The sequence below is a fragment of the Equus przewalskii genome, chromosome 30 (assembly GCF_037783145.1).
Source record: "Equus przewalskii isolate Varuska chromosome 30, EquPr2, whole genome shotgun sequence".
NCBI lineage: Eukaryota > Metazoa > Chordata > Mammalia > Perissodactyla > Equidae > Equus > Equus przewalskii.
Genome location: NC_091860.1, coordinates 10,956,672 through 10,984,651, shown reverse-complemented (window position 1 = coordinate 10,984,651; position 27,980 = coordinate 10,956,672). Strand labels below are relative to the sequence as shown.

The 27,980-nt window shown below is 44.1% G+C and overlaps 1 protein-coding gene across 50 annotated transcripts in view; it reads left to right on the top strand.

The window, feature by feature from the left end:
- The window catches only part of KIAA1217 (KIAA1217 ortholog), a 705,985-nt gene that overhangs the window by 655,511 nt on the left and 22,494 nt on the right, over nt 1-27,980 (top strand). For 32 of the 50 annotated variants that reach the window (XM_070601047.1, XM_070601015.1, XM_070601011.1 and 29 more), the window contains 6 exons: nt 3,353-3,457; nt 3,963-4,012; nt 9,959-10,125; nt 21,252-21,427; nt 26,127-26,257; nt 26,787-26,934. In XM_070601047.1, coding sequence (XP_070457148.1) covers nt 3,353-3,457; nt 3,963-4,012; nt 9,959-10,125; nt 21,252-21,427; nt 26,127-26,257; nt 26,787-26,934 — 777 coding nt within the window. The remainder of the gene's footprint in view (nt 1-3,352; nt 3,458-3,962; nt 4,013-9,958; nt 10,126-21,251; nt 21,428-26,126; nt 26,258-26,786; nt 26,935-27,980) is intronic. The other 18 variants (XM_070601042.1, XM_070601006.1, XM_070601043.1 and 15 more) reach the window with 1 other exon arrangement.

The window sequence follows — 27,980 nt, the reverse complement described above, 5'->3', positions numbered from 1 at the left end:
CGGTAATTATACCAGTCCTATAATACCTTAAACCAAACGATATTGGCACGAATTAGCTTAAGCATCTTTAATATTCTAACGATTATCATACAAAATTGCCTCTGCAATAAAATGACAGGGTCGTATTTAATGTCTCCTCTTTCACTGCATTTCTCTTTCTTCCCCGCTACATTAAAACATGCTTCATAGCATTTCATCATGGGAGAAGGCTGCATAAGTTTCCAGTTGCTGTAATTTAGTTAAATCATAAAATTGTTTCCAGATTACCAACCATGAAATGGACAGACAATCTTATTTATGAATTTATAAATCAGATAATCTCCCTCAAATGAATCCTGAAACCAGAAACACTTTGATGATTAAATAGGAGGGGAAAAGTTTTTTCATTACCATGTGTCAAAAGAGTTCTATTTTTGTAAAGCGGTTTTGGCCGAGATGGTGGGACACGCGTGTGCCGTCATTGTGGCGTGTGCTGCTGCCCCAGCCACACTCGGGCCCTGCTGTTTCCTGGGCAGTGGGAGAGAATGGCTCCCCCTTGACCGTCAAGCTCAAATGTTCTGAACTTTCAAGGCTCTAACAGATCATGTCTCCTTCCTGGTGGCCTGGGCTATGGTGATATAGCCCAGAGGAGGCCACCCAGGGGCATTCAGTCCCATCCTCACAGGTACAGTGTGGACACCTGGATAGAATATAAGGTTTGGCCACAAAGCATCCAAACTCTCGTCCCAGGCAGCTCTGCAACTATGTCAACACCATCTCGAGGAGTAAGGAGAATGCGATGCTATTTGGGGATGGTCTTTCTCTGCATCCTAAAACCGTTGTCTGGGGGAAGCCAAGTACCCACTGAGCCAAGGAAAATGCCAAAGACTCATATGAAACCCTCTGGATGCCAGTGTGGAGATGACTCAACCTGTGCTGTGACACTCTGCAGTTCTAACCTTGGAGATGAGTCAGCTGAAGATCAATGTCCTGAATCTGGGATGATGCAGGTGCTTAGTTTCGGTTTTTAATTCTACTGCTGTCCTTTGGTAGACCAACTGATGAAAGCTGTGGACCAGAGAGGGCCCAGAAAGAACGCTGCTTTGGTCCTAATCAGGATTGTGCCTAGAACCAATGCTGGCACTCCTTCTGCCACTTCTTTCCCATCAGATTCTCATTTCCTCTGCAGCCGTAGATGTATCGATTTCTTACATTTCTTAATATTACTGTTTTCTGTGTGGACTTCAGTTGTCACCACACCTTCTTATCCCATACTCCAGCTTCACAAGATCCCTTAAGCCACTTCCTAACCAAAGCTGTCTAGACCCTAAAAATGTCATGCCGCTTATTTTTTTTTTTTAAAGAAAGCCTTCACATTTGCCTGGGATTGAATAAGAGCAGAAAACTAGTACAGCTGGAGGTAGCTCTGAATGCACCTCCACTCCTAGGGTCATGAGTTTGACTTCCAGCATTATGGGGAAGAATAGGGACACTGGACAACTTTCACGCGGTACCAGCAGGTCCCCTCGGAAGTCACTCATTTCTCAAGAGCCTATTTGTGTGGATCTGTGTTTCCCACATGGCAGGTATATGATCAACCACCACCCCAACGTTCTGAGACACCATTGCAACTCGGGTCTGATGAACTTAGGATTTCTGTTGTGTGTTTACTAACCTGTTTTCTTGATTGGAATGTCTTACTAATTTTCTCTTTGGCACATGCACTGATGGCAGAGAGGAAGCCAAGAGCACAGGTGTGACAGAAAATGCTCGAAGCTCAGAGGTTTAGCATTTGCTGCTTTGCCAGGGAACGCCTCTGTGGAGAAGCACTTCCACTCTCACTGTTCGAGATTTCTTCTTCCCATGCCATTAGAACAAAGAGATCATACTATTAATACTTAAATTGATTTTTTTCCTTAGTGGGTTTACAACCATTAACTATCCAGACTGCATGACTTACGTCCAAGACACTCGGTATTGTGACAGAACTATCCATTTTAAACTAAAGAAAATGCCTGGAATTCTGAAGTGAGAAGCTTGTCATTGTGAAATTAAGCTCAGTGTTTCACACAGCACTCAGGCTTATATTCCCAAGGCAAAATGCAAGGCCAGAAACTTGTGTATGGACAACATCACCCTTGAAAATCCTCTTGATGGCCATGAAGTTCAAGATAGAGATATAGGATCTCTCGATTATGCCAAATTAACCAGTTATTTTTCTCCAGTGAAAGAACAGACCGCCGTGATTTTTTCCATTGGGGACCAGATAAAGTAGTGGGCTAGTATTCAAAAGCCACAATGTATGAATATGCTGTTTGTGGCACAGGAATCACCATCGCTCACACCACGAGAGGCCTGTGGGCCTGAGACCCGCAGTGAAGAGTGAGGTCACTTCTCTGTCCCACGCTGATGCTAGGACTCCTGCTGATGGGGACAATGGCAGGCCAGGTGCCCACACTGTTCACACTGTTGTCCCCGCTCTCCCATTATTGCTTTTAACCACTAAGTAAGTGTAACTGAATGTCTACATGGTGACATGTGTGCTGCCCTCTGCACTTGGTCAGTAGAGGTCACTTTGTCGGGGTGGTGTTTTTATAATGTGTTGAAAATAATGGTCATAGTTCTGTGAAACTACCATTGTCTGAGGTACAGAAATGCAAGCCTATTTCAGAAGCCAAATGAGTTGCGACATAACAGAGAGCCCTGAACAGAGAGATGAAGTATCTGTGCACAGTAACTAATTGGGAGGATTTTTCATTCACGTCTTGAGATGACCCAATTAGAGATACTCGTTTTCCTGCTTGATCCTGTCAAAGCCCGAGGTTAAAATTCCTATGACATTCGATTGAGGACACTCCACCCCCAAGTCCAACACTGATTTCAACCTTATTTTTCCTTGGTCTTTAGAGACATTCGTTTGAATTGCTCTTGGACTGTAAAACAAGAACATCTCCTTCATTTACACCAACGCCAGTCAGCAGGCTCCCAGCTGAGGAGTCCGGCTTAGAAGGGTGTGCCACCAGGCCACAGCTGGCCTAGGACACCGCTGGTGCCAGAGGTAAAACAGCGAAAGCAGGGCAGAAAGGCTCCAAAATCCATGACATGCAAACAGTTTTATTTCCAAGGGAGATGTTTTTCAGTTTTCCAGGAGGCTCTGCTGGTCTGTCCGGTGTCTTTCCAGTGAGGTCATTGGGTTAAAACTCAACTCTGATCATTGAATGATCACACGGAAGATTTGCAAGCTTTTCACGTTCCCTGAGCCAAGTTGGGGTGAAATAGGTGGTATCTTTTATAACCCTCATGTGATCATTCACCTAGACAAACCAGTCTGAAAGTCAACATAGATTTAACAAATAATCTTCTTGTTTTCCAGAGAGAGGATGCAAGCCATGGAGAAACAGATTGCCAGTTTAACTGGCCTTGTTCAGTCTGCGCTTTTTAAAGGGCCCATTACAAGTAATAGCAAAGATGCGTCTAGGTAAAAAAAGAAAGCAAACCAATGAAAAATAATTCAGTCTGTTTCTCTTTAATCATTAAGATCATTCATTCAAATCCGTCTCCTTGTAATCATTCCAAGGCTGAAAATATTCACATCTCTATGAAGCATGGTTGGTTGGTTTGTTTTTTTCTTTCTGGTAATTCTTGGTCGAAGGTTACTCTTTGGCCCAAGAAGGGTAAATGGGCTTCCCAGTGCATGTGGCTTCGTGGACCACTGTGCAGCGCCCGCAACCACCATCCACACATGTCCACATTCACCATCATCTGAAAGTCGTGAGTGCTCCTCTGCTGCATTCCACCTGCAGTGTCAGATGCACACCTGGGAAGCCTTTTCCATCCTGGCCAATCGTGGTGCTGATGCTGCAATACCCTCATTGCTTAATATCATCACTAGCTGCTGCTGATTGCTTAGAAATGGTGAATGGAAGGGGCAAAAAAGGGCATCTTGGAAACTATGCAGCTGACTCTCTTTTTCTTTTATCCAGCGAGAAAATGATGAAAACTGCAGCCAGTAAGAACCACACAGATAGTGCAGGTAAGTGTTCTCCGCAGCTCCAGGAGGCCTGCAGGCTACCTTTAATTAGCCCTGGCTTGTTTCCAGAAGTGTTAACCTTTCCTAAGTCACCGAGGTGGTACGATTTCAGAGGCTTCTGGGGTAAGTCCCTGCGCCACCACTCCTTCCCTGTTTAATGCTGGAATTCCCCATTTGTCATTAATTCGAGGGACCTCAGCCCTTCAGTCCTCTCCCTTCAGTCTTCATTCATTTACTTATTCATTCATTTATTCCCTTGTATGGTCATACATCCAACAAATCTTTGTGTGTCTGATACTGAGCAAGGACAGTGGGCATCATTCAGATGGGGCTGCCTGCCTCCTCGTCCTGTCAGGAAAATGGATACGGGACAAGTAATTATATGTGCGTTGAGTGTTAAGAATGTTTAACTAACAGGTCTAGCCTAGACCAAGAGCACTTCCCTGAGGAAGGGACACAAACAGAGGCCTGAAGGAGGTATTAATAGGACTTAGGTAAGTGAAGAGGGAAAGGACGAGCTGTCGAGGTAGAGGGAGAAGCACATGCAGATACCTTGGTAGGGAACTCAGATGTTACTCTAAGTGCAAAGTGAAGCCATTGGAAGGTTCTGCACTGGGGAGGACCTCAGCCTAGCTGCAGTGTGGGCATGGATGAGCAGGGACGAGAGCCGATAGGGAGCCACCAGCGATTAAGGTGGGAGAAAAAGGCATACCTGAACCAGGGCCCGCTTTTTAAGTGCCAGCATTCCCCCAAAAGAGGCCCCAACTGTATTCCCCATGGAGTTTATTCGCATCCAGGTATATTTGATGTACATCTTATCCTGCAGGCTCAAGGTGCATCTCTCTTAAGAATATGAGGTCTTCCCTCCTGTTGGTAGAAATAGAAATGGTTACCAGGATGTGTTGGGCTGCTGAATGACACAGGAAGCATGTGGCAAGTTGGGTGAAACCCTTAATTTGGGGAAGCCACAGAGTGTTGTGCAGCATGACAGAGAGGACAGAATTGGGGACTTAAGTTGAGACCTCTGTGGGTCCTGGTTCCGCGCCAGCCGAGTATGGGCAGTTCCGCTGTAAAGCCAGCGTGGCTGGCTCTTGCAACATTCCCAGTCCTCATGAGATTTGTTGGTTTCCTTACAAATCAAGCAGTGACCTTGGCTGCAGCCAGATAATTATTTCATGGAAATTGCTAAACTTGTCTTCAGAGCAACTGCCAGTTTGTTTTAGAGATATTCATTCATTCATTTATTTTCTGATTTATTATGAACTTAGGGAAGAAAAGGAACCTACTGAACTTGCAGAAACAGAGTGGAAGAGTGGTTGCCAGGGACTGGAGGCAGGAGAAATGGGTAGTGGTTGATCCAAAAATACAAACTTGTAGTTCAGAAGATGAATAAGTTCTGGGGTTCTCATGCGCAGCCCTGTGGTTATAGATAACAATGCTGAACTATATACTTGAAAATTGCCAAGAGGCTAGATCTTAAATATTCTCACCACAAAAAAGAAATGGTCATTATGTGACATGATGGCTGTGTTAGCTAACACTATGGAGGTGTTCATGCTGCGGTATAGAAGTGTATCAAGTCAACACATTGTGCACCTTAGAGTTACACAGTGTTATATGTCAGTCATAGCTCAATAATGTTGGGGGAGGGGCAAGAACTACTCAGCACTAAAACCTTCCATTCCTTTAGGTTCTGTTCTCGAAACGGTTAGTATCCAATACCATTGTTCTAATCAATAGGTACATGCTATTTTGTATTCTCCTTTTATTTCTTTTTACTTCTGGTGACATAAGAAGAAGAAGAAGAAACATTTAGTGAGCATTTTCCGTGTGCCCGGGATGCGGGATGGGATAGGTACAATCATTATTCCCATGTTCCAGGTGAGGTAACTGAACACATGTCCACACACACGTGACACAGATCAACATGATCCACCCACCTGTCATTTTATGTCATTTCTTTTCTTTTAAGGTGCCCTAGTCCCTTTGAAGATATATGGGTTGTTTCATTTCTTTGTTTTGAAAAATTGTGTAAATGTCCTTATGGGAACGTGGGGGAAGGAGCAGGTGTAATTTCCATGGGATGTTATTTCCCAAAGTGGAATCAGTAAGTCCAAAGGGATGAACAGTTGAGTGGCACTGGCCAAACGCCTCCACTTTTCTGTTCTGAAAGGCTAAGCCCATTTGCGATGCCACTAGCAACACGCGTGTGTGTTTGCTCCCCCACGTCTATACTGAGTTTGGTCTTTCTCATGCTAATGTGTCAGGGCTAGATGTGGTCCACAGGGCTTTAGTTGCCATGGCAGCTGCATTTGGTGTGCAAAATATATTAATTCTTCCGGAATCCTAGGAAGTGAGCTACAAGAGAAGTATTATCCCTGTTCTGTAGACAGGTACATGGAACTGTCTAGAAGTGAAGGAGCTCATTTGGCCAAGGGTAAATGAAAAAGGAAAACCCAGACTTCCTGTTACTTTAGGATATTTGGTATACTGTGGATGTAGGAGAACAGAAGGAGCCTCCCATTTTGAAGGCACACCATGGACAACCCTATAAGAAGGTGTTAGCCACACTGCTGTTGAGTCATAGCCAGGCTGGCAAACCCCCAAACCCATGTTCTTTCTGTTACAACAGGATACGTTAAATTCACATCAAATTTGCATTTAATAAGATTCTTATTAAGATATGCTCAACTAAAGTAAATTACCTAAGAGAGGATTTGGTAGGAGAAAGGAGAGGCCTTTGCCTGGAGAGGGGGACGTGCACAGAAAGGCCTGAGGTTCTGAAGAGGCACTGCGCGCTGACTCTCCTACTAGACTAGAATGGGACTCCCCGTTTGTGGGTGTGGAGAGCAGATCCCAGGTGCTGTGAATCTAATCTGAAGGGGAACTCATTTACCACTCGGGGCCCCGCCCACCAGATCCAGCTCCACCCATGGACTTCAGGGCACCTGCTTGTAGGTCTCAGCCTGTCGCTGTTGCCACCCCCAGCCTTCTGCACCTGCTGACACTCCAGGTGAGGAGAGAAGCTGGCAGAGGCACCTCCTGCCCACTCTGCTCAGAGAACTAATAATCACAGCTAACCACAATGAAGGGATCCCTCTGTGCCAGACAGTGGGCTAAGCAGTTTACTTGTGTTAATTCCATTATGCCACACAATAACCCTTATATCCATTTTACAGATGAGGAAGCTAAGATGGTGAGAGAGGTTAAGGCACTTACCAAGGTCGCACTTCTAGGATGTAGATACTGAGAATGATTTCCTGGTTTCTGGTTTAAATTGAGTGAATAATAGTGTCACTGGCTAAAATTAGGCCTATAGAGTTAGAGGTTTGAGGAAGATGAGCAGAAATAATGAATTGGGCCTGCTTGTAGAAGAGTCCAGTAACGATGTGAAGATGTTGCTGTGTGGAGCTGAAGATTACTGTACGCTGGAGACAAAGATGTGAGAGACCTTGGCAGGTGGTGGTCGTGGAAGTGGCCTCCTTGGAAAGCATGTCCAGCGAGAAGAGAAGCAGGCCCAGAACAGAGCAGGCTAGGGTTTGTTTAAAAGGTTGACCGAGGAAGAAATCAGAAAAGAGACTGACCAAGATGGAGCTGCAGAGAGGGGAGAAGATGAGAGAGAGGAAAGTTTCAAAGTGATTGAGAAGAAAAGAAGTGAGTGACAAAACCCAACGTCAATCGAGGAGTCATGTCAGTCCAGCCTCCATTGGGTTGACAACTGATCACTGGCCACCTTAAAGAGCCATTTCAGTGAATGATGGATGGTGTTAGAAACCAGATTGATGGGTGTAGATTCCAGAAAGAAATTTGATTGTGAAAGGTGTTTTTCAAGTCACTTATCAGCATTTGACTCTAACAGATGGTGTGGAGACTCAAGCCTCTCCTCCATACAAGGGATTGGTGAGGTACACTGGTGCCCTCAGAATGTGTAAGGAGAAGAAGGGATGCAGAAGGATTATGGGCCTTCATTTGGCTGAAGAATTAGCAAAATAGCTCTTATTACCAAATAGGAGAAGCTAGCTAGTGCAGAGTCATTTTTGTTGGAGAGAGACCCCGACAGTGTATCATTTGTTGTACAAATGGTGGTGTATGGCATGAGTATGGATTTGCGTATGTGTGTGTGTGTGTATGTGTGTCTGCATGCATGTACACATGCGCCTTTGCCTATGGATATCAAGTGATGATAAAGTAACTTGACCAATTCTAAAAGAAAAACTTCCAATTTATTATGATCACCCTCAGAATATTTGATCTTGAAGATGCTGTGTCAGCTCTGACATGCTGCTGTTACTGGAAATGTCACTTGGTGTCCTTCCACTGAGGACCTTTACAGTTGGAGACTATTCTTTTGAACAATTGCAGAGATGGCTATCTTGCTCCTTTGAGGGTGACTGATTTGGGGAGGAACAGGCAAAAGTTGGTCAGAGCCATGACTGGTGCTGATGGGAGTGGTCAGTTAAGCTCATAAAAATAAAAAGCTCACTGTCTGCTCTGCAGGGATTCTTTTGGAAATCCTTCAAATGCTTTCTCATTGGCTCGCCTGACTTCCCCAAGAGGGCCATGGGGAGGCTGGGAGACTGGTTCTCTAAAGATGAGGAACCACATGTGCCATCAGCTCTCTGTTCGAGTTGCTGAGGCCAAGCAAGTAAGAGGACAATTGTGCGGCACACCCTTGCTCCCTGGCCTTCCACCTACATCCCATAGCCGCAGCTCTGTGAGGTTTGCAGGGCTGTGTGTGCCAGGGAAGGAAAGGATCCAATGGATGTTGGGCCAAGATGGAAAGAGAGCCCGCTGCACTGTCACCACTCCAGGATATGCAAAGCAGCGACAGGGTTGTGTCGTGCAGGACCAGCCTGGCCTGTTGCAAAGCTTCCACTTTGTCCTTTACAGGAACAGCCCCTTCAGAAGCGTGTGTGTGCGTGTGTGTGTTTGTGTATGTGTAATGTGGATTCTACTCTGGAGGCCTATTCCATAGAATTACATTGTCCTAAAAAGGCATTCACAGCTCCTTTTGTGTTCTCCACCTTGCTGGTCCTAGAAGTGCTTCTTGGGGTCCTTTTTGAGTCATTTTTAAAGCAAACTTGTCACATCAGGCCCTTCCCAGATGGACTTATAAAATACACAAGGCTTATTTAAGTCGGATTCAAGGAACCAAAGTTTATGACAGCAAGAAAACTATTTAGGAAAAGTTTCTTTCTGCCGCCTTTGTCAATTCCTCTCCTAGAGAATTTTCGCGTCATGCTTGATTTTCTCACTAAAGGACATATGGGCAGAGGTCCTCCATCTTCTGGTTTGGAAACCCAGAGGGATTCAGGAGAGCACCCAGTTCTTATTAATTTCCCCTTGGCGATCAGCCAAATCTCTGCCCAGAACTCAGTGCATGTTCTTGGGGTACAGCTTCCTGCCAGGACTTGTAACAAAGGCAACCTGTGTTAAGTCCCAGAGTCTTAAAATTATTTTCTCTATTATAAAATTATAGATATTCACGATGCAGATTTAAAAATACAAAAAGCGGTAATATAAAAAATATAAAACTCATAGCATACCGCCAGCTGGAGATACTGTTAACACTGTGTTATATGTACATCTAATCTTTTCTCTGTGCAAGCCTGTGTGTTTCAAGAAGATACACAGATAGGTAGACAGACAGACAGCTAGCTTCCTTAACGTGGCATCATGCTGGACATACTGCTCTGTGATCTGCCTTCCTAGGGCACTAAATTCTAGAATATGACTTTTACACATGCAGCCTATAATATGGCTGGAATGTTCCATAATTTATTTAAACCCACTTCCTTATTTTTGCCATTTAGAGGACCAACATAATTAAAAATTTTTTTCATAGTGAAGGAATTGGGCATTTTTAGAGTTACCAGTAGTCTGTATTGGGATGTCTATCAGACTTTCCTCTGTGGTGTTCTTAGGGACTTTGCTGCTCTTGTCTCATAGGAACCCCCCATGTTCCTGGTGGGAAACCTCTCAGCGCCCTGGAGTCCACGGGACCCCCCAGCCAGCCCCTACCTGCTGGCGCCTCGGCCATCCACATGAGCCTGCTGGACATGAGACGCAGTGTGGCCGAACTCAGGCTCCAACTCCAGCAGATGCGACAGCTCCAGGTACAGACCATGTTCTTTGGGGACCATGTCCACTGACTTACTTGCCCAAAGTCAGCTTTCTCCCCCTATTTGCCTCCTCCCACATCCCTAGCCCCACAGCACCTTCCAGGGTTCTTTCCACCATCCTTTCCTGGGGGGTAACCGAAGACCTGGATAACAGAACTGGACCAGTCTGATTTCCTCTCACACACGTAATTTGGTCTAGAGCCTTCCACTGTAACTATAGTCAATCTATACCCACTTGTTTAAGCTGTGCATGCTTTTACACATGAAAAAACCATTAAACATCTGCTTTTTGGAGGAGAGCTGAAAGGCAAGGAGCCCCGTGGAGCATCCAACAGCCCATTCAGACTTCCTGCCTGCAGTGTTTGACTCTTTGCTCCTCCCCAATGGGTGTGCACAAAGGTGAATCGTCCACTAAGCATTTTTTTGTAAGGAACTGTGATGTATTTAGAAATGTGAGTTGAGACTAGAGGATGAATTCAGAAAGAAAAAGCAGCCACCGGGGATGATTTATTGAGAAAAACGTCTGTGTTTTATTTGGAGAGTGTGTTGCATAATAGTTTCCTTACCCTTTTCCATTGTTAAGGAATATGTGAGCTATATGGGACTCAAAGGGGAGGCGAAAATGACCCTTTGTGTCAAAATCTTGGTAAACAAATCCTATAAATCTGGCGAAGCAGAATAACGTACCTTCTGGTTCTGGTACTGAGGAGCTGGTGCTGTGTATCTGTACGAGGTCATACGTCTGCTTCGGGTATCAGCCCCAAACCTCCCTGCCTTTGGTGGGAGATTGGGCATTGAGCATGTAGTGCTGGCTTAGACTAGAAGCTCATAGTCCAAACGTTGGTGAAAGGCAAACCCACCCAGGAGCCTAGAGCAGCCACACAGGTGTGGTGTCCTCAGGAGCCAGTGGGATGCAACCTCCTGAGCTGGTGACGTCCAATAAGGAAAGGGCTTCAAACCACAGTTTCTCTCCCTTTAACTCGCAGAGGGCCTGAGCCCTACATTTTTCACCATCTCATTAAAGCTAAGAAGATGATTTCCCCTCGCTCTTTACCTGCCAGAGAACAAACAGAGAGCAGCTAGGCTGGGAGACCCGCCCTGAGGCCCTGTCACGGATCCTGAGAGCTAATGGGATGGGTCACACTGCTCAGTGCTCAGGTCTCCAAAGACGACGTCCCAGACACCTTGGACACCCCATGCAAATTCATGTAAATCCTCTTCTGAAGCAGGTTATCTGCAAAGTCCCCCCCCCCCTTGCATTCACCTGTCCTTGCTTTGCAATTTTAAAGACACTTTGCAATGAAATGAAGTGTTCAGGTTAGGCGGAGGGTGTGTACAGGTGTGACAAGTCCAATGCCCACAGTGTCCAGGTAGTAACTTAACAAGTGAAGTGGAGGAGGGACAATGACACGTTTGCACCTCTAAAGGGTAATCACCACTCAGCTCCACGCAGCTCTTAGCCTGATAGAATTGAAGTCCAGCGTTTCCAGATGTTTCAATATTTTAGGAGAATCTGGAAATACAGATTTTATCTGAAATATCTGTATTCATTCTAAAAATGTTGTAAAGTAATTAAAAAACAATTATTTAGTACTCTGCAGGCCAAAGGACACATGTGTAGGCCAGAGAGGGACGGTTGGCTCCCAGGTTCTTGCCTGGCATTTATGGAGAGTTAGCCCCTTCTCACACGGCTGCTGCCTTTTAGTGCCACCTACTGGCCATTTGGAAATTGTGCGATCCCCTTTGGACCCTCACAAGAGAAAAAATCGTAAATATATGGTTTGTATGGTAGCACCTACTGCTTTCAAAAGTGAGCGTTGTTGGTTTGGGGGCAGGGATGGAATTGCTGTAACATAAACACCATTCTTCCGCTGAAGCATGGTGAATTTGATACCCAGGCTGTACGTCTGTGGCTGTGGCGTCACCCTGTTGGTGGCTGGCATCGTTTGCTCCTCTGGCTGGCTGGGAGGGGTCTCCCACTACTTGCCACTCCTTGTAACCCTTGAACTGTGGCAGCTCGGTTACCGAATCATAGCTTCGCAAACAAAGAGGCTCTTCGGTCAAGGTCTGGGAATGCTGTCTTAACCACACAAGTTCCTTCATTGCCCCAGAACTGCTCAGCTTTCCTGGCTGGCGGGGTGTAAAGAACAATGAGCAGCTGTGCTCTTGAGCTTAGAAGTTTGTGCAGTTCTAAAGAGCAGACACGGAGGGAAAGATACACATTTTCTTTCCTAAACTGGCTGCAGTTGTTGCTACCTCAGTCTGCGTATTCTCTGGTCCCCGTCAGCTTCCATCCCCCCCAGCCTCCACCTTTCAGTCAGGGGAATCTATTTAGGACAAAACCAGCTTAGAAGAATTAAGCCATCTCAGCATCACTTCTCCTTCAGCATATGTATTATACACCAAAAGTGAAGAACAAGCCCAAAGAGATTATGAGTCCTCATGGAGCTATCATGAGAGATATACAAAACCCTGTAGAATGGTCTCAAAAGAACAAAAATTGAATTAGAAATTCAAATATTCTTTGAACTGTGTTATAAAATAGTGAAACTGAATGAAATCTTTTGTGCTTGGCAGCCGGCTCCAGTAATTAGATAATTAAATCATTGGAAAATCCTAGACTGTAGAGCATATCCTATTTGAGCATTTCATTTTCAGAATTGATGGGTTATTCTCAGGAATGGAAATCTGATGCAGACACAGTGGAGTGGGTAGATTTAAAGGGGGCAAAAAGAATGTCGCAGGAGGCCAGAGGAGCCTAGGCAGAAGATCAAGAAAACCATTGAAACTCTGTTCATGTAATTTCCTGCTCTCCAATTTCGCATGAATTATCAGTCTAAGAGAATGCTTCTTAATCCTGGCTGCCCATGAGAATCACCTGAGACCTTTAACGAAAGTATTGATACCTGAGAAGCATTGCCAGAGTCTGACTTCATTGGTGTGGACCAGAGGCTAGGCAGTGGTGATTCTAGAATGTTTCAGGGTAAAAACTACTGCTCTCAGGTATTTTGAATGCCCCGTCCATTGAGATGCCTCCTGGAAATGTTGAGCTCTCAGTCAGCTATCACAAAGGGTGAAGCAGAAACAAATGGGGTGTCCACCACCTTTGAGAAAGACACACCCAATAACTTCAAACAGTGCGCCTCATTCCCAGTAGTTAATCAGATGTGTTCTCTACTTAGTAACAATTGAGACAAGAGCTATACGGAAGTTTTATGTTGTCATGTTCCCATTCCCATGTAGCAGCTGGGTCTGCAATTAGCTGGCAACAATGCAAAAGGAGGCAGGTGAAGTCTTGTACCTAACAAATGTTCCCTTCAAAAGATGATTATCTTTGTTTATTACCTTTTCTGGTATGATTTAGAAAAAGCCTACTTTTTCTAAACGATGAGCTGCATCTTTTTTCCAAAATGCCGTTGTACTTGGACTTTATCAAGGTAATCCCACATCCACAGACAAGACTACAGTTCCGCCCTTTTCTGTGGGTTGAGGGGAGGGAGAAGATGGTTCAAGTTCTGTAGGGGCCAGATAAGACTTGGCCTAAAGAGAGAGTGGGTATATCCTACTTCTCTAATTCCCACATATTTTTTTCTTGGTCCCTTATCTCCCTATTCCAAGTCCTGATAAATAAAAAATGGGATTATTCTGAACTTAGTGTTCCATGTTTAAGATTAGTGAGGAGGCAAAACATCATTATAAAAGAGAAATATAGCAGTACACAGAGTCCTTGTATTTGAAATGATGTAATTCAGTACAGTTATCTTAAGGTGTCTTTTTATAAGAAAGTGCCTCATAGAAATGTGCCGGAGTCTCATTAATCTTCTTACATCCAAAATAATGGTCTTGGGAATGAGAAAAGCACACTGAAGGTTGGCGATGCTGAGCAGACCTGTTTTCCCCTACCGGGCAGAAATAATAAATGGAAGTAGTACAGGGTTTGGCAGGTAGACAGCCATCAAATGTCTCAAGTCCTAGTTGAACCTTCACACAGAGGTTGTCTAAGTTGGGGAGACTTCTCCTGGATAGCATGTAGTTGTGGCCAGACATGCTTTCCCTTGTTCCTTACAGCCCAGCAAACTTATCCAGGTGGTCAGGAGTTATTCTGGGGTCTGGATTCCATTATAAAACTTCATGATTTGTTGAACAACCACTGTTCAATGTCACGACTTGACAGCAAAATCAGTTCAGTTATACTATGCACCATTGGCAAGACCAATAGTCTTAGATTTTATGTAAGAAATCAAGATTGAGTATGTGAGGTATATGTTCATTTTGAGGTGGGTAGAAATAGGTTTAGGTAGTTTCCTAGTTACTTGATGAAGTTGATATGAATTACTTATTGGATCCAATTACATTTTTGTGGCCAAGAATATATTTCTATTGAAGTATTTTTATAAAAATATCAAGTATGGAATTTTCAATAAACTTATGTTTCCAGCAATAAGGGTGTAACTACAACTGTACTTGCCTTCCCACTGTTGACAGCAAGAAAACTGAAAAGTAAATAAATGTATGAAACAACTCTTTTCAGACATCCAACAACAGGCAACACAGGATGGTGATCTTAAGGAGAATGGAAACAAAGGAGGTGAAACCTACATGTGACTCAGCTTTCTGCGTGGGGGGGTCTTTTCAGATCATGATGCAGAAAGGGCTGCCTAAGCAGAGCACTGACAGTCTTACTGAGTTGAGGGGATAAGATCAAAGTGTAGAGAGCTGAAGCAGCTATGATTTGTGGAGTACCAAGTAAGAGGAAGCTCCGTGGAGGAAGAACTATATAAATCTGTGAGTCTGTTATAGAATACTAAGCCAACCACATGTAGTTGAAAGACCGCTAAGCCAGGCAAAAACAAAGTGGGAGGCTATAAGCTAAAAAATTACCAGAGCTCACACAGGGCTGGGAGATGCTCATGGTTTTTTTTTTTTTTTTTTTTAAAGATTTTATTCTTTTCCTTTTTCTCCCCAAAGCCCCCGGTACATAGTTGTATATTCTTCGTTGTGGGTTCTTCTAGTTGTGGCATGTGGGACGCTGCCTCAGCGTGGTTTGATGAGCAGTGCCATGTCCGCGCCCAGGATTCACACCAACGAAACACTGGGCCGCCTGCAGCGGAGCACGTGAACTTAACCACTCGGCCATGGGGCCAGCCCCGAGATGCTCATGTTTTGACAAGCAAGAGTAAAGAGGTTTTATTGATCAATTGAGTCATTCAGTAGAGATTAGAGAAGGACCATGTTTCAGTCTTAGGACTAAACTAGCCCCAGAGTAAAAACTACCCTAGATTCACCCTAACTAAGGTTAAAAACAAGTCTCTAAAGAACAAAAATAATTCACAAGTAGTTGAACTCTCTGCCAGAGAAAGTCCAACAGCTGTAAAGGAAAACAACAAAATCCTGAACACCATGTCCAGCATCCAGTCAAAAATTACTAGACATGTGATGATGCTGAGAAATGTGACCCGTAGGCTTAAGAAAAATCCAGTGGAAACCAACCAGAAATGATAGGAATAATGAGATCAGCAGCAAGGACTTTAAAACAGCTATTATAATTATTCTCAAGGATTTAAAGGCAAACATGAACACAATGAGACAAGAAATGGAAGCTATAAAAAATATCTAAAGAGAACTTTCAGGAGCTGAAAAACACAATATCTGAATGGACTTAATAGAAGATTAATCAGTGCTGAAACAAAATATCAACCAATTTGAAAACATAGCAATAGAAACTGCCCAAACTAAAGTACAGAGCGAAAAAAACCTGAAGAAAACCAACTGAATCTTAGTGAATTGTGGAACAATATTAAGTGGTAAAGAAGATGAGAAGAATGTTAGAAGGAATAATGGCTGAAAGTTTTCCATGTTTAAGGAAAGGTGTAAATCCACATACCAAAAAAGCTCAATAAAGCCTTAGAATAGTAAGCACAAATAAAACTACACCAAAGCACATTGTAATCAAATTGCTGAAAATCAGGAATAAATAGAAAAATCTTAAAAGCTGCCAAAGGGGCAAAAAGATACATTGCATGCAGGGAAACATAAGTAAGAATTATCACTGACTTCTCATCAAAGACAAAAGTTAAGTCAGGAGACAATGGAATGGTATCTTTTTTTTTTTTTTTAAGATTTTATTTTTCCTTTTTTCTCCCCAAAGCCCCCCAGCACACAGTTGTATATATTTTAGTTGTGGGTCCTTCTAGTTGTGATACATGGGATGCCACCTCAGCATGGCCTGATGGGTGGTGCCATGTCCGTGCCCAGGATTCAAACCAGCGAAACCTTGGGCCACCAAAGCAGAGCACGTGAACTTAACTACTCGGCCATGGGGCCAGCCCCTAGAATGACATCTTTAAAGTATTGAAAGGAAAAAACTCCTTCAGAAAATAGAGGACACTTCCCAACTCATTTTCTGAAGCCAGCTCTACTCTGAGAGCAAAACCAGTCAAAGATACTATAAGAAAAGAAAACCACAAACCAATATCCCTCATGAAAATATATGTAACAAATCCTTAACAAAATAGTAGCAATTGAATCCAGCAATATATGAAAAGGATAATACCTTTTCCTGGGTATTATGCCAGGAATGAATGCAAGATTGCTTTAATAAAAATTTTTTAAAAACCAATATATTTGACCTTATTAGCAGAATAAAGGAGAAAATCATATTGTTTCAAAAACTACAGAAAAAAAGTGACAAAATTTAATACAACTGATAAAAACATTTAGCACTCTAGGAGTAGAAGAGACTTCCTTAACCTGATAAAGGATGTCTGAAAAACCCACAGAAAACATTATAGTTAATGAGGAAACACTACACACATTCCCTGTAAGGTTGGGAACAAGACTGAAGAAGCCAGCTCTCGCTTCCATTTAGCACTGTACTGAAGATCCTAGCAAGTGTGTTAGCTCAAAAAAGAGGTAAAAGCCATACAGATGGGAAAGAAAAAGTGTAATTGGCTTTACTCACAAATGACATGATTGTGTACATATAAAACCAAAAAGAATCTACAAAATAATGCTACCAGAAGTAAGTGAATTTAAGCAAGATCACCATAATCAAGTCAGTGTGTAAAAATATAAAAATTTCATTACATACAATGTACTTAATCATACATGGATTTATCCATGCAATGGAATACCATTCAGCGTTAAAAAGAATGAACTCAAGACTCAACAACATGGCTGAATCTCAAAAACAATATCCTGAAGGAAAGATGCCAGACACAAAAGATTACATATTGTATAATTTCACTTATATGACATTCTAGAACAGGAAGAACTAATTTATAGAGACAGAAAACAGATTGGTAGTTTCCTTGGGCTAGAGGTTGGAAGATTGATTGCAAAGAGTCAGAAAGAAATTTTCTAGGGCGATAAAAATTGTTGTCTAGGGGCTGGTCTGGTCGTGTAGTGGTTAAGTTTGTGCACTCCACTTTGGCACCCTAGGGTTCACAGGTTTGGTCCTCAGTTGCAGACCTACACATCACTCATCAAGCCATGCTGTGGCGGCATCCCACATACAAAATAGAGAATGATTGGCACAGATGTTAGCTCAGTACAATCTTACTCAAGCAAAAAGAGGAAGATTGGCAACAGATGTTAGCTCAGGGCCAATCTTCTCACCAAAGATAGATAGATAGACAGATAGATAGATAGATAGATAGATAGATAGATAGATATAGTCTATCTTTTTAGTGGTGGTTACATTGGTGTATACATTTGTCAAAACTCATTGACCTGTGCACTTAAAATGGGTATATTTTATTGTTTATAAACTATACCTTAATAGAGCTTTTTTTTTAAGTCCACAATTGAAATGTAGGTATCACTGCTAAGCAAAAATAAAGGCAATGATTGGATGTGCTGATGACTAATTTATTTGAAGCATTTAGAGAGAGATGTTGACCTACATCCTGCCTTCAGCATCATTTTTATGCACTGTTAGGATGAAGTGCTGGAGACAGTGGCAAGACCACCAGGCAGGGAGGGTGAGGGACCAGAGGGAAGTAGAAAGAAAACTATGCCCATGTTTATTCCTCCACGATTAACTCATTGTTGCTCACGTGCCAGCCAGTGTGCTATGGAAAATTCTCTCTTTAGTCCCTCCAGCTGTCTCTGGTAAGCCCCTCCTTCTGGGAAGGGGGATCGTACAGCCTAGAACTCCAAACAAGACCCTCCCTCCCCTCCTCTTTGAGCGGAATAATTTGAATGTGATCTGACCATGTTCCCAGTTGAATAAATTGCGTATTACATGCAGTTGTGTTCTTCTGACATGTCCGTAGGCTTCTCAGAAACGATATATGGAGTCATTCATACAGCAAATGTGTGTCGGGCACCTACTGTGTGCCAGCAACTGTGCCTGTGGCTGGAAATAGAACAGACGTGCTCCCTGCCGTGCTCTCTGGCACTCTCTATCTAGCAGATGGTGGTTGAGAAATGACTGGATTGAATTAAAAAGACCAATTCTCATCCTGCTTCTGCCCTGCAGTTGCCGAGGGACTCTGACCAAGTCACTTAACCTCTCATGGCTTCCCTTTCCCAGCTCGCAAGCTTCAATTTTGAGGATTTTAAATATTCCAACAACACAATTTCCAGCTTGATAGACACTGTTGATATCCACTGCTAACTGGACCATAACCTTATTGGAGCTCGTCTGTGAAATTTGTGCAAAAGGGCTGGCTGCAGAGAGCTGTGCCACACAGCTCTTGGCACAGTGACATCATCTATCCATTCAAGAGCCCTTTTCTTAGACCGTGATGCTCATCTTTGGTGGCACATTAGAATCATCTGAGGAGTTTAAAAAATTCCCAGCGCCTAGGCTGCACCTCAGACCAATTAAATCAGACTCTTGGAAGTGGACCCAGGTGTCAGTCACTTTTAGACACCCTTAATCATCTCCTTATTTGTCCCTCACATACCCATTATCACCCATCGCCTTTCTGCCCCCCTAAAGGAAATAGCTCTGTGGTATTTGACGCATGGCATGGAATTTGTGTGTACCATTTGGTATCAGGTAGTGTCACTGTGTATATTTAACAACAACTGCAGACAGAGCAAGTAAGCGCATTAGCGCTGACCCCAGGGCATATCTGAGCCCATGGGTCTCCCCATATTTCTACCATCTAGGAAAGAATTTTGGATTCTCCATTGTCTGTTGTTAGCAACATTACTGCTTAATTCATGCATTCAAGACATTAAATGAAGGCCTGCTATGTGTCAGGCACTGTGTCCTGGAGATCTGTGGAGAGCTGAAATTTACCAGGTGGAGGGAATACCATATGCAAAGTCCCTGTGGCAGAAAGGATCTCGGTCAGTCAGAACTGAGAAGATGTTCATGTGGCCTGAGCAGGGAATATGGCTGCATCCCAGTGCAAGGAGGCTGGGAAGTGGGAAAGGACCAGACCCCCCCGCACCTTGTGGGCAGAGCTGCCGCTGCAGAGAACATAGGAGGAAGTTGACCTCTGTGGACTGTCTCCAAACGTGGTGCCTTTCAGCCATATACTGACTGGCTGTTTTTAAGACCACAATAAAAAGACATCATTAGCCAAAGCAGTGAGAGAGCGTGATCATGAGTCATACAGAGGAGGTAACCCAAGAGTGGCACATTTTTATTTGGTTTCCTCCCAGACAAAACCGCAGGTCCCACCCCGAGGGTTATGCTCCCTGATAACAATAGCTGGTATGTACTGGGAGCCAGGTTTGTGCCAGGCACTATCGTAAGCCCTTTCTTGCCTCACTGACTCTCCGTTACCAGCCTATGGGATATGAGCTATGACTACCCCTTCTTATGGATAGACACAGAGAGATTAATAACTTGCCCACAGTCACCCAGCTATTAAGTGGTAAAACTAGGAATCGAACCCAGGCAGGGTCTCTCCGGATGGTCAGTTGATCATGGTGCCATGCTGTTGTTGGAATGTGGTGGTGATGGTGGCTCTGCTGGTGGCTTGTGTTGAAATGTTTTATCTTTATTCAGAGAAAATGGAAGCCATGGTGAGGTTTCAAGCGGGTGGTCACGTGGTCAGATGGCATTTCCCCCCAATTTGCACAGATAATGGGCAGTTGACTGAGACATCACTCCTATGAGCTGATCTACAGTAGTTGTAGAAAAGACCACGAAACCAGAAAACAAAGGAAACAATAACAGCTAATTGGAATTTCAGGGGAACCTTAGGTATAATATAATAGGTATAACATAATTACTGTTTTGGAGGCTGATGGAATGAATTCACATGATGTGTGTGCTGTCAGAAAATTATCCTACCCCAGGGAAATAGTAAACACCTTCCCTTGCAAGTGTTTGACTAGATTCTTCTGAAGCCTTAATGCAAATTCGCATATCCTATACTCTCCGGGGTGAGAAACAAGAGTGCTCTGGAAACTATATGAAAAATTATATGGAAATTGTGGTCTTACACATGCAGGCAGCCTACGTATACTCCAAGGAAATTAGTAAATTGCCACACACCTTGGGCTCATCTGAAATCATTATTGTTGCCACCGTCAACATGAAGTACTGGGATTACACAATATTTGGTACATGGACCCATATAAACACGAGGGACACAGACTCTTTTTTAAGCGATATGCTGAAGTAGTCCATAGCCAAATGAACATTTGTTGAGTGCCTCTTCTATACCAAGCAGTATCTCATTTAATGTTCAGACTAGCCCTGCACGGGGAAGTGACTGCTCATCCTTGGAGATAAGATAATGGAGACCAAGAGAGTCGAAGTAATGTGCCAGTCTCACAGTAGCAGGGAGAGCGTTTAGGGTTTGATCCAAAGTCTGCTTGGCTTCAAAGCCGGTGCTGTTGGCTGCTCCCGATAAAAACGTGTCAGCGAGGGTTTATGCCCATTGTCCATGATGCTCTGACCAGAGTATAGAAAGGATCCAATTTTTTGCAGACACAGACATGAAAGTCTGGTTGTCAGCTGGCTGCTAAAACTCAGATGTTGGCTGAGTATGATATACAGTTTTTGCTCCCTTCCCTTTCTCATTGAAATGAAGAAATCCTCAGCTGCAGGGCCATTTATCCAAACCCACTGCTGAAGACTGCCAGGCGTGCGGTTGCCACGATGTCAGTCAGGCAGAGCCAGCTGAGGTTGATTTCTTCTGTTCCAACAGCTGCAAAACCAGGAGCTGCTGAGGGCGATGATGAAGAAGGCTGAGCTGGAAATCAGTGGCAAAGTGATAGAAACGATGAAGAGACTGGAGGATCCTGTGCAACGACAGCGCGTCCTGGTGGAGCAAGAGAGACAAAAATACCTGCGCGAAGAGGAGAAGATCGTCAAGAAGCTATGGTGAGTGCCGGTCACTTGCGGCATATTAGCTGTTTCACCTAAAAAGGTAGCCTGTCTTTGCCAATTAGGAGGCCCTTCCTCAGTGATGGCCCCCCACCCTTTATTGAGCACCCACTATGTACAAGTTCACGTTCTGCTGGTTCTGGGTATCCGCATACACTTAGCGCCCTTCCATCCAGGCCCAAAAAATTCAGCAATCCTCAGGTGCACCATGTTCTTCTGTAGGGCTCAGTAACATAAAATTAAAAGGAGCAAATGGCAAAATCTAGTGGTAAATGGGAAGTCTGCATTTAATCTCAATAAACTAAAACGAGTAGCCAAAATAATGCAGCACTAAAATTACCATCCTATTATTCAACTGTAGTTAAAATCACGAAAGAAGAATTTAAATACAAAGGATGTCCGATCCAGGATGAAAGATGCTTCCTTGAATGTTACTAATCTTATATGAGGTTCTTATGGAAAGCATCTATCAAGTCCCACTATTGAAGTGAGCAGGGTTTTATTACTTCCCAGCCCGTGGGGCAGGCAATCTTTTATGTTAATGTATGTTTTTTTATGCAACGAAGGTTTATCATAGAACTATTTCACCTTTCAGTATAATGAATGCTAATTTTTGTGGGTTCTTCTAGTGTTGGTATTTCTCTCGTTTCTTGGAAAGCTCAAAGCTTCCAAACTGGGATTGTAAGGGACCAACCTTCAAATTCTTCTCATGACCAGAATCACCAGAAATTTCCATGATGGAAAGTGTTGTTTTCTATCACCTATTTGATTTTGAGCTGTAGTTTATGTCACTTCAGATGCCAACCTAATGTGTCTGATTAAAATTAGAATGTGCCTTTCAGTAGCAGTCTAGAGGAAAAAATATATTTATTATTTTCCTAAAAAATTACATTTGACCACTGTTCACTGACATCTCAAAATAGCTTCTAAAATTTTGTTTAGTTCATGGATTTATAGACAGCTAATCACCCACCATGAGGTAATAAGGCTATTATTTGTCTGAAATGTTTTTGTGACAGCCCGAGTTGTCTAAAACTAGGTCTGAAGATTCTTCTTGAAAACTTCTTTAAAAATAGATAGCCTTTTAATAATATTTTTATAAATTTTCCAATTAAATTATGAAAAAGTACATTTCCTTCCTTTAAAAGTTGTGACTATTGGTTAGCTGAGGAGCCAGTTGATCCTACACAAAGGAGAGTTTGCTTCTGGCCCCAGGGATCTGGAAAACAACCTGAAATAAGTTCTTCTTCATATGCCCCCAGGCCAAGCACAGTGCCATGCGCACAGTAGGGTCTCACAAATGGTTTGTTAAACTGAACTGAAATGGCCTCGAAGACAGGTGGGATTTCATCGGTGGAGGCTAGAGTGGGCGATGTCCCAGGCAGAGGAACAAGTCTCAGGACCCAGAAGCCACAGGACATCCGTGGAGAACTGGGGGTAGTTGAGTTTGGCGGGAGAGTTGTGTACAAGATACTAATCCTGTCTCGTATTTGGGTCTCACCATTTCCGTTTGCGTCGTCCCTGCCCATATCTTAGACCATACTCGCGTCCTCCATGCCTGCTTGCTATCTGTCTGGCCTGTGTTAACTGAGATGGCAAGATCATGCAACAGAAATCTGGATTTCTGGCTTTTCATGAAAGTTCCTGGGTCCAGCCCCAGATTCAGAATTTCTCTGGAGGGAGCTTGGGAATGTGCATTTTGCAAAGGGACAGGGGAGATTCTGAAGCACCTTCCCCTTTGTGAGTCACTGCCCGTCCTCATGAGGAGGTCACTGAAGTTTTTGGATCAAGGAATTAGAGGAGTCAGAGCTGTGTTTCAGGTTGGTCCCTCCAGCGATCCCGTGAGGGACTGATTGAGGGGGCAAGATTGGCGTCAGGGAAACCGTATTGGAAAGAACTATCATGGTCCAGACAAAAGCCAGTAAGGCCTGACTCAAGCAGTGGAAATTGGAATGGGGAAAGAAATCAAATGCAAAATGGACTGATCGGATGGATCAGAGTGGTGAGAAAGAGCCCAGTGGTGTAGTGGTTAAGTTCGCACGCTTTGCTTTGGCGGCCTGGGGTTCGCCAGTTCAGATCCCAGGCGCAGGCTTACACACCACTCATCAAGCCATGCTTTTGGCGGCATCCCACACACAAAATAGAGGAAGATCGGCAGAGGTGTTAGCTCAGTGACAATCTTCCTCAAGCAGAAAGAGGAAGATTGGCAACAGATGTTAGCTCAGGGCCAACTGTCTTCACCCAAAAAAAAGAAAAAAAAAGAGTGGGTTACCAAAGACAGCGGGGAAATTTCAACTCAGGTACATTAGGAAAACAATGCTATCTCCCTTCCTCCTCCCATTTGGCCTCCCCCTGCCCTTCCTCCTCTCTTGGTCCTCCCCATTCTCCTCGCCCTGCCTCTCTCCTTCCATACACACACACTGGAAATTAAGTTCCCTTGGGGATCCTGATAAGTTGCTGGTGAGCCATTCAGATGGCAGAGGAATGAAATTTGGGTCTAGAACTATGGAAAGAAATTGGACGAAGATAATTTCTCTTTGGTGGGTTTCTACATGGAAATGATAGTTGGGCTTCTTATAACAGTCAGATGAGCTAGATTTCAACAAATTAATGCTTTCTTTTTAACTAAGGTAGAATGAAAAACAACTTCAACAAATAGAGTGGATTTACCTGTAAACCATAGCATCTGTGAACATCTGACATTTTTTTGAGCAGAGTTCACATCTCAAAAGTCATATTGATTACTATAATATTGAAAATTTATTCTTAGTAGTCATTTTAGTTCCATGGTCTCTTTTACATCTTGAATGAACCAATTTTATCTGAATGCTTCATCTATAATAGATATCATAAACATATAAATAGAAGTGACATTGTTGTGTACAATAATATCAGTACACATTTGTGTACGTTCCACAATCAATAAAGGAAAAGCTGTGACATTTAAGGGTTTCCTGTATGCAGGGTTATGAAATCCAGGAGGCACACTGTGTAGAAGAGATTAAAATAGAATTTTAGGCAGACTGACTTTGGGTCAGATGACAGCTCCTTGCAGTGTTAATTGCAACCTGGCAGGCTTGTGGGTTGTTAATGGAACCATGATAAATTTGGGTCTTAGCTTTTCCATCAAAGCTTAGGAGGATTGGACAATGTGTCCAGTCTACACATTAAAGGAATTCTGTTCGGTGATGAAATGGAAGAGAACTTTTCCATACAGAGTTACTATACTTAGTGCTCTTCAGAGGGATGGCACACATTCTCTCCGCCTCAGGGATGTGCCAGCTGTAGGAAGTTTCCTGTGGGCAGGGTCACATAACACCGGGTGCCCTTCTGTAGTTTGCAGATGTGGACAGTGAGCAGATGAGGCTTTCCCTTTTGGTCCTGAAGCTGCATCATTTCATCTGAAGGGGTCATAGGCAATTTTGGTCCATTTTCCGTAACAGGATGAAAGATAGCACCAAAAACTCCATCCCACTTCGTGAAGGTGGATGAATTTGTTGTTCACCTCGTGGTCTTTATTGAACATGTGCAATGTCCTGCCTGAATCTCCTGCAGCTGCCATGCCATCCATAGCTCCATCTGCTTGCCCACCTAGTAGGAGGGTCTTGGTGGGCCGTCTTTTTGCAGAGACGCTGTGCCTCCTTTCCTCTTCCCACTGCCTGCTCTGCACACACAGCTCCCGCAGGTGGACTAGCTGGTCACTTACTGCCACCTACTGGTCTTCATCTCTCAAAGTTCTTTCCCTGTTTCTTTAAGACAGGTTTTCTGTTGTCTGATTTGCGGGCAAACTGAGAAGATATAAACGTGTGTTTAGGATGGGGTTATTAACATGCCCAGGAGATAGGATGTTGTTGTTGGTTGGTTTATTTGGTTGGTTTTTTGAAGTGAAAGATCTTAATTTAGTTCTATTGGGACTGGCAGTACCCTAAGAGATGTGTGTATGTGTGTGTGTGTGAGAGAGAATACCACACACACACATACCCGAGAAATCAGATCTGTGATCATTTTGCTCTTTGTAGCTTAGAGAGGAAAGTCAATCCTTATTGCTGGGACAATCACTGTAAACCAGAGGTTCTTGGTCAGGGGCAGGTTTGCTCCCCTCCTCTCCCCCAGGGACATTTACCAATGTCTGGAGACATTCTTGTTTGTCACAAGCTGGCGACTGGCATCTAGTGCGTGGAGAGCAAAGGTTCTGCTAAACACCGTACAATACACAGGACAGGCCCCTACGAGAAAGAATTGTCCAGCCCAGAACGTCAAGTTCCAAGGTTGAGAAGCCTGATATAAAGCAGTCCAGGCTCCTCGTTCTACTCCACTACAGCACGCACGCTCTTTCTCTTTCTCCTCTGTCGTGTCACAAAGTGCGTGCGCCCCTCCCTTAGTTGGCATCCGCACCACTGAAAATGCAGCGTGGGTCCTTTGTCAGCCCGCCACTGTCTTCCCTCTGGCCAACCTGGGCCTCCCCATGAACAGGCCCTGGGAAAACTTCCTCGCCCTTGCCTTACACCTCCAAATATTTCAAGCCAAACCAAGCTACTGTTCTAGGATGTGCTCCTGTCATCTGAGTAGAAGGCAAGGGGGGCAGGGGCTGGGACACAGTACGCAGCGGGAGGCCGGCAAGCCCTTTGCTACAACAGCCATCCTTTTTGAGGACCTCAGTGTTCACTCCCATCCACTGGTCTGCTCGCTCCCGCAGTGAGCTGGAAGACTTCGTTGAAGATTTGAAGAAGGACTCCGCATCGGCTGGCCGAGTGGTTACTCTAAAAGACGTGGAAGATGGGGCTTTTCTCCTGCGACAAGTGGGCGAAGCTGTCGCTACCCTGAAAGGTGAGTGTCCTGCTCGAAGGGAGAAGTGTTTCCTGGGGTGTTGAAAAATCTGTTAAATAGTGAAGGATTTATTCGCACATACCTGCATGTATTCATCAAACACGTGCATGTGTCAGGCACCCTTCTAGACACTGGGGATACACCACTGAACAGAACAGGCAGACGCCCTTGTCTTCTTGCATATGTTGCGGTGAGTGCTGTAAGATTTGGGACCAAATGATGCCAGTAACAGTTTCTGTTCTCTGGGCTCTTATTTGAGCCTGTGCCAAATTCATTAAAAAGAACCCTAAGGGACGGTTGACCTTATGCCAAAGACGCAGGCAGGAAGTAAGGCCTAGAGCTCTGCCCTTGCCCAAGGTCACTTTGAACCCAGTTGCCTCTGAACTTGTCTGCCTCGTGATCACGCGTGAACCGCACTGTGGCTGCTGAAGCCCACACTTCTCAACCCTCTCCACGGCTGGGATGCAGGATGGGGGCTTGCTCTTCTGGCTTTTTCTCCCACAACTCACCAGCTGCTCTCGGCCCACAGGAGAATTTCCAACCTTACAAAACAAGATGCGGGCCATCCTGCGCATAGAAGTGGAGGCCGTGCGGTTTCTGAAGGAAGAGCCACACCGGCTGGACAGTCTCCTGCAGAGAGTGCGGGGCATGACCGACACCCTGACCATGCTGCGGAGGTGAGCGGCTTCCCGAGGGGCACGAGGGGTGGGAGCACGTGCTGGCCAGGTTGGGGGCCAGGTTGTGGACTCTCAGGCTTCCTCCGTGCTCCTGGGACCTGTCTCCATTGTTGCGACGAGTCATGTCTTATTTCCAGTGTTCTGAGGAGAAACCATTTCTCCTTCCCACCTGGGACATTCTACTGCAATATGGCTTGAGGTCTTCATTCTTCAGCACAGGCTTGCTGTGCTGGGCACATCCTAGGGCTTAAAATAAGTAAACACAGTAAACATTTTTAAAAAAAAATCATTTGAAGGAGATTCTTTTTAATAACATTTTGAAGTTGAAGAATGGATCAGAATATTTTATTAGCCTCTTTCACTTCAGGGGCATAGAGGACTTCGTTAGAAGAGAATGAATAGAGGGGCTGGCCCACTGGCATAGCAGTTAAGTTCGCACGCTCTGCTTCAGCAGCCCAGGGTTCACCGGTTCAGATCCTGAGCGCAGACCTACACACAGCTCATCAAGCTGTGCTGTGGTGGCATCCCACATAAAAGAACTAGAAGGACTTACAGCTAGGATCTACAACTATGTACTGGGACTTTGGGGAGAAAAAAAAGAGGAAGATTGGCAACAGATGTTAGCTCAGGGTTGATCTTCCTCACCAAAAAGCATACCATGAAAAAAAAAAAGAAGAAGAACAAAATGAGTAGAAATAAAGTCTTTCTTGAATTATCTACTTAAAGAGTATCTGAGAGGTTGTTGGTCCCATGTAGAAAAGAGAAATGAACCTGCCGGAGTGGCATAGGCCAATCACTCTTACCAAAGACGCACCTGCTAGTAAAAGAGGGTCACAGTGGAGGAAAAACTAAAAGAAATCTCTGACTCATCCATGACTGTCATCAGAAAGAAAATTCCAGAACTCCATACCCACATAAAAAGTGCTGACATACACACATGCAGGATTTGTGTTGCCAGAAGCACCTCTGTACATGACATCTCATACCATCATATATTGTGTCTTCAGGGGACAATTAGAGCTCTTTCTTCTCAACATAATCATAAC